Source organism: Notechis scutatus, chromosome 5 (assembly GCF_049901735.1).
Source record: "Notechis scutatus isolate UNSWTSFEM ecotype Mainland chromosome 5, rNotScu1.2, whole genome shotgun sequence".
In the NCBI taxonomy this organism is placed as follows: Eukaryota; Metazoa; Chordata; class Lepidosauria; order Squamata; family Elapidae; genus Notechis; species Notechis scutatus.
In genome coordinates this window covers 82,784,616-82,798,957 of record NC_142013.1, presented here as the reverse complement: position 1 = coordinate 82,798,957, position 14,342 = coordinate 82,784,616, and the positions used below count along the sequence as shown (strand labels likewise).

The following is a 14,342-nucleotide window of genomic DNA, read 5'->3' as shown; positions in this document are numbered from 1 at the left end:
GGTATTTAGAGGAAAGTACGCCGTCGATAACATCGCAGGAGCGCTTTCGGACTAGTTCGTTTAAATATCGTATATAGTAATTCCTAAATATTGCAAGCAGTTTCGTTCCATGCTAGCTATTCCGCACATCCAAATCTTATGGTATCTCTGGACACCTGCGTAACTGGATAGAAGCATTCCCCCCCCCCCCCCCCCCCCCCCCCCCCCCCCCCCCCCCCCCCCCCCCCCCCCGGCCCCCCCCCCCCCCCCCCCCCCCCCCCCCCCCCCCCCCCCCCCCCCCCCCCCCCCCCCCCCCCCCCCCCCCCCCCCCCCCCCCCCTGTCAAACAGACATCAAATGGTCAAAATTGGGAGCGTCCTATCAAATTCTGTGCCTGTCAACAGTGGTGTCCCCCAAGGCAGCGTTCTAGGACCGACTCTTTTCATACTCTACATAAATGTGATCATATTAAGAGCAACTGCGTTCTCTGCGCTGATGATGTAAAGCTGTTCAATACCACAGACAATACTGCTACCCTTCAAAAAGATCTTGACTATGTATCAAAATGGTCAAACAAATGGCAACTTCAAATCTCAACAAATAAATGCTCTCTCTTATATATTGGCAAAAAAATAATAATCAGAAAATAAAATACAGGCTGAATAGTCAAGACCTTGTTGATGATCCAAACTCTGTCAAGGATCTTGGAGTACTCATCTCTAATGATCTAAGTGCTGGAGCCCACTGTAACTACATAGCCAAAAAGGCATTAAGAGTTGTTAACCTAATCCTGCATAGTTTTTTCTCAGATAATATCACACTACTAACTGGAGCATACAAAACATTTGCTAGACCAATACTTGAATACAGCTTATCAGTCTGGAACCCACCTTACGTATCTGATATTAACACAGTTGAGAAAGTCCAGAAATATTTCACAAGAAGAGTTCTCCACTCTACTCGTTGAAGAATACCTTATGCCACCAGACTTGAAATTCTAGACCTAGAAAACCTAGAACTACGCCGCCTTTGGTCCAATCTAAGTATCGTATATAACATTATATATTGCAATGTCCTACCTGTCAATGAATACTTCAGCTTCAACCATAACAATACAAGAGCACACAATAAATACAAACTCAAGGTTAACTGCACCAAACTTGATTGCAGGAAATACGACTTCAGCAACAGAGTGGTCAATATCTGGAATATTCTACCTGATTGTGGTTTCTTCCCCAAACCCCAAAAACTTTAAACTTATACTGTCTACTATTGACCTCACCCCTTTCCTAAGAGGTCTGTAGGGGGCGTGCATAAGCTCACCAACATGCCTACGTCCCTGCCCTGTTGTTTCTTTTTATTTTTCTTATATGTATCCATTTCATGTATTCATAGCTATGTTTATACTTATACCTATTATCTTGTAAGCGATTGACAAATCAAATAAATAAATAAAGTGGAGCATAGGCAGAAGTTCACAATTATGCTGCACTCTGAAGGTTCCTGTTGGATCCCCTGCTTGACTGAACTGTTCAGGCTTGCGAGCTCTGTCTCCTTCTTTCTCTCCCTCCCTTTCTATTGGATCTTCTTCTTCCCACTTTGCGCTGTCAGATCTGGGAGAGTAATCCACTTTTTTGTGCTTTGGCCTTCTGGAAAATGAAGCCCTCAGCAAGGCTGCTGAGGAATTCCTTGAGCCCTGCAGGAGCGACTGAATCTATTTTTCCAACATTACATCCAGATAGCTGCCATTCTGTTGCTTTGGGTCCAAGCATGTGTGTCCTAATGAAGTGGAGGATGTCAATCAGTTCTAGAGTAGAAGCCTAGGTATTCCCTAAAAACTAATTGGTGGCATATTGTGATGCTCTCAAGATTCCAAAATGCCTTCCTCTATAGACCCATCCATTGTTATTGTACATACAGTGTTTCCAGTACTTGGGGACTGATGGGAAATATACTTGGAATTTCTCTCTTTTGCAGACAAATTCTTTGTACAAAGTAATCAAAGACCCTTTTAAGGATTGGCTGTTTTCATCAAGCTAGCTTGATGTTGTTTAGGATGGCTGAATCTTCCAAGTCACAAGTTGTCTTACGAAAATTAATTTTCCAAATGCACTGTGTACATTATCTCTGCTTTCAGTTACATTTTCAGGGATCAATTTGATTTGAATAATTAAACTTAACTTTTATTAAACTATTAACAATTAAGTCATTTAATGTTATTGGCAGCTACATAAATGCAGGCAGTTTCTGACTGCCTTTTTCCAAAATGTTTTTCAGATTTCCAAGTTGAACCTGCTTAGCTTTTGGAAATCTGCAAGGATTAGCCAGAGGCTGCTAGAATGTCCAGCATAATTCCTGTGAATTTTATAGCTCCTGATTATTCTTCAGTAAACGTTTTTATTTGTTTCAGTTGCTTTTTCTGCACTTTTCTGATATTCTCTCCTTAAGGTAAAATCATTATAAACAGTCGCCCAAATATTGCAATATAGTAATAGCAATAACAGACTTACAGTGGAACCTCCGGTCATGTCCGTAATCAATTCCAGGATTTCGGTCGCAACCTGATTTGTTTGTGACCGGAAGCAAGGCTGACTGCGCATGCGTGGACCAAAAAAAAAAAAAAAAAGGCACAGAAGAGGAAATTGCCACAGCAGGGAAAATTGCTGCATTGATCATCACCCGAAGATGTGTTCGCAACCAGATGCAAAAATTTTCCGAAATTTTTGGTCATCACCTGATTTGGTCATGGTCAGGAGCATTCACGACCTGAGGTTCCACTGCATATGCCACTTCACAGTGCTTTACAGTCCTCTCTAAATAGTTTTATTGCTCCCAACAATCTGGGTTCTCATTTTACCAACCTTGGAAGGATGGAAGGCTGAGTTAACCTTGCTCCAGTCAAGATCGAACTGCTGGCAGTTGGCAGAGTTAGACTGCAATACTGCATTCTAACCACCGCTTAGAGAAGGTTGTAAAGCATGTGAAGCATAGAAGTCTAAGTGCTCTAAGTGTTAGGATTCAGGGGTATGGACAAAGTAATTTATGATGGTTAAGGTACAAAAGGCTGAAAATGATTATACCAGATCACTTCTTTCATTTTCTAAGACAATTCCACAGCTTTAACAATAGCACAGGAAAACCTGTCCTATATCCCCCACATTCTTTACAACCAAAGAATTTTCAGAATCAAGTTCACATAAAGCATGCAGTAGGTTTTATTTAAGTAAGGTATTGTAATGAGCATTAATCATGACAAAGGTTGAAGCTGACTGATCTGTTATATCCAAAATCTTGTAGGTCTTTTCAGAGGGGTACATAGGATACTATTAATGAACATTACATGTCAGTATTTTCCCATTCAGGTTTTCAAAAGCCTTTGATACAGTGGTTTTAATTTTTTTAATCTTTCCCATTTGATTTCATTCTTCGGGTACCTTTCTCAGATTTCAGGTGAGTGTTGCAGCACATTACACAACAAAGACACAAAGACTTCATAGAAATAACTTTATTTTGTGGTTTATAAAATTTACTTATTTGTTTGTTTATATTTATATTTCACATTTCTGAACTATTTATCTCCTGCAAGGAGAGACTCTGAACAATGTACAATAACATATTGAAGTATAAAACCTTGTATAAATATTAAAATTTGAAGTTAAAAAATTTAAAATTATAAAAATTAAGCAGGCAAGAATAATTAAACCCTATTATAAAGTAGTTGACAAAGGCAAGGGGAAGGCTCCCATGGCACCAATCAACCCCCTGACTGTATGCTCCTTTGGGTTCCCTACACAGGGCCTCAGAACTATGTTTTGACCTCTTTATCATTTTTATGATTAAAAATAGTATGTGAGACAGTGTCATATATTTGTTAAGGCATCAGGCTAGAAATCAGGAGATTGTGAGTTCTAGTCCCATCATAAGCACAAAGCCAATCAAGCAAACCTTGGGCCTGTCACTTTCTCAACCTGAGGAAATGACAAGCCACATCAGAAAACTTCAGGAACTTGTCCAGGCAGTGTCTGAAAATTGGACATGACAAGTACAAGAATAATTTGTACAACTGTACCACAGTATACAAAAAATAGCTATATATTTGATCAAATTATTAAATCTGAACTCCCCTACTACCAAATACAATTTCTGAAAAGAAGGTGAAAATGCTTGTATTGCATATATTTAGTGATTTGAACTATAACAATTGTTTCTGAACTACTGACAAATCACTCAATTCAAAATAATTATTTTAATAACAAAAGTGTTTAATTTAAAAAGTCAAACTAAAATTAAAAAGCACGCTTTACCCTTGCTTCCTGGTATGGCAATTTATTTAAATATGTCATTTCAATTTTTCTCCTTGGGAGATACTATAGTAATACCCATAGTATATGGATTGTACCATGTTCCATATGTAGTGTATTTGGAATATACAGTAACTCTATATAGAGAGTACATGCCAAAATATTTTTTGCAACTACCGTGAATCTTCCGTTTAACTAAGGCAGTACAAGCAAATGAGTATTGTATAGACATTGTTGTTCAAAAGACAGAAATATGCCCACCTCATCAACTTATAGCCATACAGGCTGTTTTTCAATGGAAATTCTAGGAAGGATATCAGTTAAAGGAAGGACTAGAATTCACCCTTAAAAGCCTTGAAATACAAGGATTAAATCCTTGCTGATAGGTATAATCAACATCAAAGCTAGATCAATATTTACCATTTTGCTTAAACCCTTGGGGTTTAGATTTAAACTCTTTTTCATATGAAGTTTTCTCATAAAATAGCTCCTTATATACTCACTTATTTTGCATGTAAAACAATAGTATGCAAAAACAATTTCAACTTCTTCCTTGTCCAGCATTCACGTTATTTTGCCACTTGCCCAAGTAGCTCATGCACTTCACAGCCTATGGGTAAATAAACTTTCAGAAAATACTGTTCTGAATTGTGTTTCTGTTGATCCAAGACTTGGAACAATCTCTAGCAGGTGCACAGGTTTGTGCATCTATAAGGATCCACTGGAATAGATTTCAAGTAAACACTGCAGGTGTGGCTTTGACATCATCCATCTGATATCTGAGAAGAGTGAAAAGTTATTGGCAAAAAATGCAAGTTTGAGGAAAGTGGGCTTGGACTGGCTGGCATCTGGTATCTCACATTCTTCCAAAACCTTGTAGTTGCCATTTCAGTGGTTTCTGTAAAAGTTCCCCTCCATGTGAGTATGCCATGCTTTTGCTTAAGATATCTGAGGGATTCTGGAATACTATTGAAATCTTTTATTTTGTCTAGCTGAATCAATATAACTTTGGTTTCCTCCTGTATAAGAGCACTGTAGACTGCAAGTTCCTGTTCAGAGAACAAATTCTGCCTGCCACCACAATATAGATCTGGCATTAAAATAATGATCACTCTTCTGCTTAGCTTGATCATTTTATCCACAATAGTAATGACAGCTGTGAATGAAAAAAAACAAAACACCAAATCAATATGGGCCAGGTAAGGCATACATTTTAATCAGGTACTGATTATAAAACTTGGTTAATTTTAGATACATGGATCATGTTTCTTGAATCTAAAGAAGTAAACTGAATTGAATCATCTCAATTCCTAATGACTTCATGGAAACCTGTCCCTAGTTTTCTTGGTAACAACATGGAAATGGTTTGCAATTGCCTTCTTCTGAAAAACTTCATTTCCCCTATTGTCTAGTCTAGTTACACAGACAAATGAGTTATCCATTATCAGCTAGTTATGCATCACATCTAACTCTCTTCTTTTCTGGCCAAAAATATCATAGCAGATAGAACATACAAAGAACTCAAAGACAAGGCAGATGTCTCCAAGGAAAAAAGGCTAGTCATTTCTAATGACACTTTCAAAACCACCCACATTTTGTCCAGGTAGACATACTGTTTGAACAATTAAACAATACTGTGGAAAAGAAAGGGACACAGCCAGACCAATGTCCTCCCTTAATTCTTTTATCCTTCTCTTGCACATCATTTATCACTTTCTTTTTTACTATATACAGTTCTAAATAATGTGATGTTGGTCTCATAATCAATATTCCCTTTTCAATTTTGGGCCTTCTGTACTAGCATTAGGCAAAGTTCTCAACAGATTGAAGATGGGAAGGTTGCTTAGCCAGTATTAATCAACCAAGGGTAACTGAAGTTTTAAGAATGATACAAGAGTTATCTGTGCAAATTGTCATTCTGTCCAAAGAAAATCTATCTAGAAAATCACCACGGCATATAAGTCCAAGATTGACAAACGTTGCTCTCATAAGCTGCTAACTTTCCTGCAAATTTCAGTGAATTATAAATTTCACTGAATTTTAAAAGAAATGTTACAGTCATGATTATGCATTGGTGTTCTTCCATGTCAGACATGGAAGGCAAACTCATAATCCAGTTTCAATGAGGGCAAGCCATCCCTTTCATGAATACAAGATGAATCTGGCTGTTCTGAAGGTGATAGTATGGTTATAAAATATGAGCAGTTCCAATATTAAGCATAGCTGATACGTTTATACATAGCTGATTGCAGTATCAATGATAGAAGATATAGTGATTGAAAAAACAATATCCAAACTAGGACTTTGAAGGAACAGATCAAGGAGACACCTGGATAAACCATACTCTCGAATTTTCATAGAATTCCAGACAATTGATATTGCAAGGATTTTTGAATAAGTCAATAGATACAGACTTTTAAACATTTTATTATAGGAAAATGATCCTCATATTGCCACTGAAAAATAAATACAATAAAAGAAACAGAAGAATGACAGCAGGATACTGAGACAGCACTAGATTCAAGGGGTATAAAGAAGTGAAAATCCAAAAGGGAAAACATAAATGTGGAGAATAAAGCGATAATCTTAGTGAAGAGAAGCAAATAAAGAATACCAAAGCAGTAAGAAGGAAAATGTTGCTTAAGCCCAAATCATGAAGGAGGAATGTGAAACATCTCAGACAGAAATATCCCAAATTCATAACAACATAGGAGGCGGAAGCGGTAAATCACAAGGAGACTTGTAAACAGTGAAGTCATAAGGAGAAAAAAGTCAAAGGAGAGATTATTCAGAATTATCCTTAGAAGATGAGATGCAATGGAAGAAAATACCAAGAGCAAGGCCTGAAAATTTATAAGACAATTCCACCCTTACCAGAAAAAGACAGTACCACAAACTGTTTTCCTCAATATTTAAAGAAACACATCTCTTCTAGCTTAGTCTACTGTTCTAAGGACCAGATTTGGGATGCCACTGGAACTTTAGGGCTTGAGATGACTTCTGTTCCAGCCTTACCAGATAATATCAGGAATGCTACACAATATAACTAACACTTTATTCAGTAGCTGTAAGGCCATATCACATTACAAAAAATGTGATAAACTTTAACAACATAATTAAATAAAAAACTGAACTCAAGTGTCCTTATCATCTTTACAATTTACCTCATTAATATATGTATTATACATACTTCTCTGAATTGCATTATTTTATTCAATAAGGAGGCCAGTTTATAGGTAACATTTATATTCTAACTGTACAAAAACATGCTGTTCTAAGATATGGGTCACAATCAGCTTTTTGTCTTATAAATATATGGCTCAGGATAATGATCTCTCTATGCCATATAATTACACTCAAATATATATGCAATATATTATCAGTTCCTGATATGCCACTAATACATGTATGTTCGTGGTAGGGAACTCAATTATACCATCCATATTTTACCATTGTATCTAGCTGCTCAAATCTTGTACAGGAAAACACCCTCCTAAGATATTTTGGAAGTTAAATATTTTTCATTTTAAATTATATCTGTAGTAGCTCATTCAGCATACCAGCCTTACTGACAATAATTCAGTGGTGGGATTCAATTTTTTTTACTACCGGTTCTGTTGGCGTGGCTTGGTGGGCGTGGCAGGGGAAGGATACTGTAAAATCTCCCATCAGAGGTGGTATTTGCTGGTTCTCCGAACTACTCAAAATTTCCGCTACCGGTTCTCCAGAACTGGTCAGAACCTGCTGAATACCACCTCTGTAATAATTGTATCACTTTGAACTTTTATAGCCGAAATTCTTTGTGCAACAATTTAACTTCTTATTGTCCAGGTATTTTAAAGTCAAAGACAGGAAGATCACAACTCCTAATGTAGTTTGTAAGCTGCACTGACCCTGTGTAATCTCACTAAAGACAATTCTATTCTGTCAGATACAATCTTGGGATTCTATCCATTTCCACAGAAGTCATTTTCCACCAATAATTATGCCCTAATCCTTGAAAGTATATGAAGTTCTAATTGTAATAACTGGAATCCTTTTATCCTTATCCGTATTCCTCAAGGGACACAATTGTGTTTGTTCTCAAAGTAGTGCATGTTTTAAAACCCAATCAAGAATGCTACAGTATAAACTTTACCACCAGATCAACATTTCAAAACCTTTATTTAAGAGTTGCCCTTTAAGGAACAATTTAAAAATTCTAAGCGCAGATATTAAAAATAGATACCTTGCCCTGGCACATCATCCCTTCCAAGAATAAAGAGCTTGTATCCGCACTGTTTTTCTAGGATTTCAGGTAATAATTTGAAGACAAAGGTTTCAGTCAAATATACAGAGCCTGATACATTGTGAGGATATAACACATATGCATCATAGACCTTTTCATCTGAAGCTAGAAGGAAAGAGAAAAAAATCAACTCTGTGTTAACCATAACATTTATAGGAATAATTTATTATAGAAACTTACGTTTCATGTGCCTGAATTATTAGCTAAGGCAACAAATACATCCAGCTAAGACATAAAAAGATATCAGTATAGATCAACCAATATTTCAATATCACTAATTAAACAGATGAAGCTCATCATAACCTCATGGTGAAAAAAAACTACAATGTAAGCTTATTAACCAAACATTCTCTGACATTTTTTATAACTTAACATCTAATTTGTGGAGATTAACATTAGATCAATGATTACAGGTATGTGGGAAGTCAATTTAGGTTTGATTGGGATAGGTTAAGCCTGGCAATGAATTAAAATATCAGGCCAACAGCATTTCAGGCCAGCATTTTGAATAATTTAGTATTAACACTATCTTGAATTAGTCTACTGAGTTGTTAGAAAGCTAATACAGGTAACAATGCTGTATGTATGTTAGAATTAAAATTCTGTACAGGAAAGCCAAGTCACTAATGAAAATCCAATACAGTATCTCATTTTTTTCAGACTACACCTTAAACAAAGTATAATTATTCAAATCATTTTCTCCATTCCTTTTATTCCTGACATAATAACTATTGTCACTTAGTGTCATTTTGGAGCACAGAAATATCTGTAATCAGTCAGTCAATCAATCAATATTTTATGCCTTTTAAGTCAGTGTTAACTTCTAGTGACTGCTGAAGCAAGTCCTGCAGAGTATACAAGATAATATACAAAGGATATATCAGTTAATTGATATCAGTATACAGTACAAGATTTTATAGAAGTTTTATTTTCCTATATTCTTCTGCCCTTCCCTAACCATACAAGGCAAGAGGTTAGAGTGTGGAAAAGTGTCCAAATCTTGTCCTCTTCGTTTTGTTTTGTTTTGAATTGAGAAAAAAAATCCATAAGGGCACAATTGTGCCTACTGTCCCTGTCCTATTGTCCCAATTTATTCGTACCTATTTCCTGTATTCTTATTCATGTTTATATTTATACCTATTATCTTGTAAATGACTGACAAATCAAATAAATGAATAAATAAAATAAAAGTTTAAAATTCTAAATAAAAGCTCTAAAATTCTACTTGGAAACAAAATCAGTAGATAAGACAATCAAGGAATTTCAGTTTTGTCATTCACCTTGGTTTATTTCTTTTTTTTCCCCCACTGCTTTTTTTAAACTATGAATGAAACAGATAAGTTCTTTGTTTTTAAGTTCAACTCCTGTAAATAAATGCAGCTAGCCTAACATTTCAATTCTTTGTTTGCTGATGTTTCTAACCTCCCCAAAAATTTTACACCAAGGTGCTTTTCCAAAAGGCAACTGGACTTCCTTGGTTTTTTTCTTGTCTTTCTGGAAATTTGAAGTTCCAGAATGTGTCCAGAATGTGACCTCAAACTTCAACAATGTGAACTTTAAAGTTCACATTCGGGACAGAGAGGACTACTAATTTGAAAGAGGGTTCAAAGAGACCATCTATGTTAAAACTGAACAGCCCTCTCAACAGAGGGACAGGGATATGACACCCCCTATTTACAATACAGTCCTTTCAGCAGTCCAGAGAAGGTTCCACACCCATTTGCACTCAGGTGACTCCGAGGGTACAGATGAATGCCCAAGTGGCCTCATGACTTGGATTAAAAAATGTTTTCAAAGAAAAGCCAAGAAAGTCAAAGTGCCTTTTGGAAAAGCACCTTTGGGACACTAAATGGATGATTGAGAATCTCCAAAGAACTCAAATCCCACAAGATTTATAATCAACAATCCATTATTAGAGCCCTTAAGGGAATCCATAGTTCTTAATTCATTAATGCAATCACAAAACACTAAAATTACAAAAAAATATGTTCTTTATATTAGCAATAAATTATAATCTAGTCCCTTGGAGCAGAAATGGTAAGATATAAAGTCAAAGAAAAGTTGCAAACTGTTTAGAAAGCATCAAAACCTTTATTCTTTATCAGACGACATCACATTATTAAAGCCAAACTTACTTCCTTTGCTGAGATGTTGGCAAGAATCCCGGTACCAAAGGACGATGTCAACTTTGAAAAATTTGTAAGTGAGCAGTGATGCTACTATAATAAACAAAGGTGAAATCAATCCTCCAATCATATAAATCTGAACGTTTGGAGCTGTATTTGTAAAAAAAAAAAAAGGAAAAGAGAAGGGAAGGGGAGAGGAAGGGAGGTGAGGAAGGGAAGGGAAGGGAAGGGAAGGGAAGGGAAGGGAAGGGAAGGGAAGAGAAGAGAAGAGAAGAGAAGAGAAGAGAAGAGAAGAGAAGAGAAGAGAAGAACATTCTTAGTAAGTGCCACAAGATGTTTATAAGATGAGCAATTTATACTATTTCTATTTTATTTTCATTTTTCTAAGCAAATTCTCATAAAATATTTCATTCTTTTGACAAGGGGCTTCTAATGTCTGAAGATTATCCAAATAACACATTTTATTGCCAAAATGAAGATGATTAAGATGATGATGCTTCATTACTTTTCATTATAGCTTTTAAAGTTTATTTATTCTTGTAAATGATAGGTCATTCAGTCTCAAAAAGATTTATAAATGATATAAAAATAAAATAACAAAAGCAGAATACCATTTCAAAGTCAATAGCAAAATGAATCTTTCAGTCCATTAGCAGTTGTATCAATCACTTTCTATAGGAAGGGAACCCTGATATCATCAAACTCCAAAAAACTTTCTAGGTTGATATTGATGTGACCTTGGGTGGAGAATTCGTTCAAACAGGCATACAAAGCCAACTTCTTCATTTAATCTGTCCTCTAGGCATTTTCATGAGCATTATCTTCTTACAGAACAGCAGGTCCACTTAGAAAGCCAACTGAATGTCACTGGTGGAAAGCACTAGCAATAACCTCTAGTAACATTATCCAATTCTGACTTATCTAGCCTTCCTAGTCTACCCCAAGTATTTCTAGATAGAACAAGTGTCAACACTTGCTTTCTTTTTTGAAATAGTGACATATTTTCCCATTAGACTATGGAACTAAGCAGAGCTTTACAAGATGAAAATATCTCAGCAATATTTTTCCAAATAATGTTTTTTATTTACATACAGTATCCATAATGTAATAAAATATAATCCATTATTTTAAATGGTTATATGGTCATTTGCCATTTGGGGTCAATGACTATTTCTAGATTAGAATAAGTACAAGTCTACTGTGTCCATCCTGAGCATGATCTAATATTATATGAAACTTCGGAATCTCATCCTCCTCAAAAAGAAAAAAAAATGTGTTTCATAGAGTACATAAAGATTAGCAAAATTCTCATGGATGTTTGTTTGTCTTTATGAACAAGCAAAGCACCTTTTCTCTACATTATGTAAACATACTTTTAGGTATGTAAAAGATATACATAACTTTATAGACTTATACATAAAGTTACCTGGATAGTTTAGCATTACATATGCTACTTGTATCACACGTTCAGACCATACTTCACACAAATATTTTCCATAATCCCTGTCTTTCACTTTGGAAATGTTTAATTTTACTTCTATTATTTGTTTTCCAGAAAGAAACCTAACAACACCAAAAGAAAATATAAACAGAAAAAGAAAAGAAGAAAATAATTAAGGAAAATTATATTGATTTGTATAAATTGGGTAATGCTCAGTGTCTTAATTTGAACACATTTAAATTAAGTTAAATGTACTCGACATAGAAATTTAGATCTTGTCATTTGCCTAACAAAGTCTCAGCTTTTGTTTCACTCATATACAGCACTTAGTTACCAAGATTTACTGTGGCATAAGAATATCAGGATAATGTAATAGAAGAAACATTAATATATTTTAATTAAATATATCTGTTTAATACTACCATATCTACTCTTGTGGCAACAGTGCACCTATTGCCTAAAACTAAATAGCTTCACAAAACCTCAGAAATTCACAGAAAACATGCAGATTTCAACTGAAAAAATATGCCAGATACAGAGTTTAAAAATACAAAAGCTTGTTATCTGCTGGAATAAATACTCAGATCCTCAAGATAGATACCTCCATTTGACTATAAAATGTCTGGAAAGCACTAAGAAGTACATTTTAGGAATTCCTATTAGTATTGTACATTGGTGCACTATTACTAAATCAACAAGCTAAATAAATTTATTTCACAGTGAGGCTTGCCTCATATTTATGTAAATATCTAACACCACAGCATTGAGTGAAAATGTAATAATCTGGAACCCCCTAGAAAAACAACATATTGTACTTACTGAACCTTCTCATTTGTGTTTAATATCTCATTATCGAACATCCAGGTTACAATTACCATTTTATCCAGAGGATCTGCTGAGACATTACATATCAGGTCAAATCTGGAACCTGCAAATCACAAATAATTATAGTGAGTTTGCCTAGGACTATTAAAAATGGTTTCTTTTTCAAGTGAAGTAATTACTTACCTGGTTTTACTTCAATTGAGTTGTTATTTGGATAAATTATATCTGGATATTTCTTTGGTGTTTCTAAAACAATTTAAAAATACTGAAAATAAGTAACTATAAAATCTACTGCAATGCTACTTTAATGTTTACAAATGAATTTTATTACCACAGTTACAGCCTTCCATTACTAAAATGTTGTGTCAATACCTCATAGTTATATAATTGGAAAAATAGGTTTGTTATACAATTCTATTATTAGAGCAATGATAGCCTGAAAATGAAAGCATGTACTTTGTTCTGAACATACATCAGTGGTTCCCAAAGTGGGCGGTACTGCCCCCTGGGGGGCGGTGAGATGACTTAGGGGGGTGGTAAGAGGCAAGGAGGCCGGCAGGGGGTGCTAAGAGGCGGCAAGGGGGTACTGGAGATGGGCCCCTCGCACGGCACAATTCAGGGGTGAGATATTACCAGTTCGCAAGAACTGGTTGTTACCGTTCCAGTAGGTTGAAGAATTGGCAAAAAGGGCACCTGGCTGGCCCTGCCTCCTCCGCCCGCTCCTCCATTTCCTGTTGTCAGTCCTTATTGCGTATGTGTGACATTGCACGCATGCGCAACAATTGCTGACAGCATTTCCTGCCCGCACCACCTAGTCACTCCTTATGAAGCACATGTGTGCTCATTTCCCATTTTCCCGCCCGCCATCGCTACCAGCACCAGCCAGCCAGCCTGCCCTGCCTGCCTACCACCATCTGATCTAGGTGAGTTACACTCTGCAAGCCCACTCCAGCTTTCCTCCACTTTCCCGATGTGCCTGCCTCGAACGCAGTGGCGGCGGGAGTGGAGGAAAGCCAGAGCGGCTTTCCTCTCCTTTTCAAACGTCCCACTGCTGCTGCGTTCAAGGCGAGGCCCCGCAGGTCACCCCATTGAGCCCCTTGCATTGGAGTGTGCAGCAGTCAATTGGGTGAGCCTGCAGGGCCTCTCCTCAAATGCAACGGCGGCGGGATGTTTGAAAAGGGGAGCAAAACCATTCTGGCTTTCCTCTGCTTTCCCGACGTGCCTTCTGGATTTTCTCTGCTTTCCCAACATGCCTGCCTTGAATGCAGCAGCAATGGGATGTTTGAAAAGGGGAGCAAAACCACTCTGGATTTTCTCCGCTTTCCTGACATGCCTGCCTTGAACGCAGCAGCAGTGGGATGTTTGAAAAGGGGAGCAAAACCA

The 14,342-nt window shown here is 36.6% G+C and overlaps 1 protein-coding gene across 3 annotated transcripts in view; it reads right to left on the bottom strand.

Moving 5' to 3' along the window:
- Window positions 1–3,468: 3,468 nt before the first annotated feature.
- Window positions 3,469–14,342, bottom strand: part of LOC113411623 (interleukin-1 receptor type 1-like) — a 31,368-nt gene continuing 20,494 nt past the window's right edge. For all 3 annotated transcript variants that reach the window (XM_026666773.2, XM_026666775.2, XM_087967176.1), the window contains 6 exons: window positions 13,143–13,205; window positions 12,954–13,062; window positions 12,120–12,256; window positions 10,703–10,843; window positions 8,508–8,672; window positions 3,469–5,435 (listed from right to left, as the gene is read on the bottom strand). In XM_026666773.2, coding sequence (XP_026522558.2) covers window positions 5,044–5,435; window positions 8,508–8,672; window positions 10,703–10,843; window positions 12,120–12,256; window positions 12,954–13,062; window positions 13,143–13,205 — 1,007 coding nt within the window. In that variant the 3' untranslated portion in view covers window positions 3,469–5,043. The remainder of the gene's footprint in view (window positions 5,436–8,507; window positions 8,673–10,702; window positions 10,844–12,119; window positions 12,257–12,953; window positions 13,063–13,142; window positions 13,206–14,342) is intronic.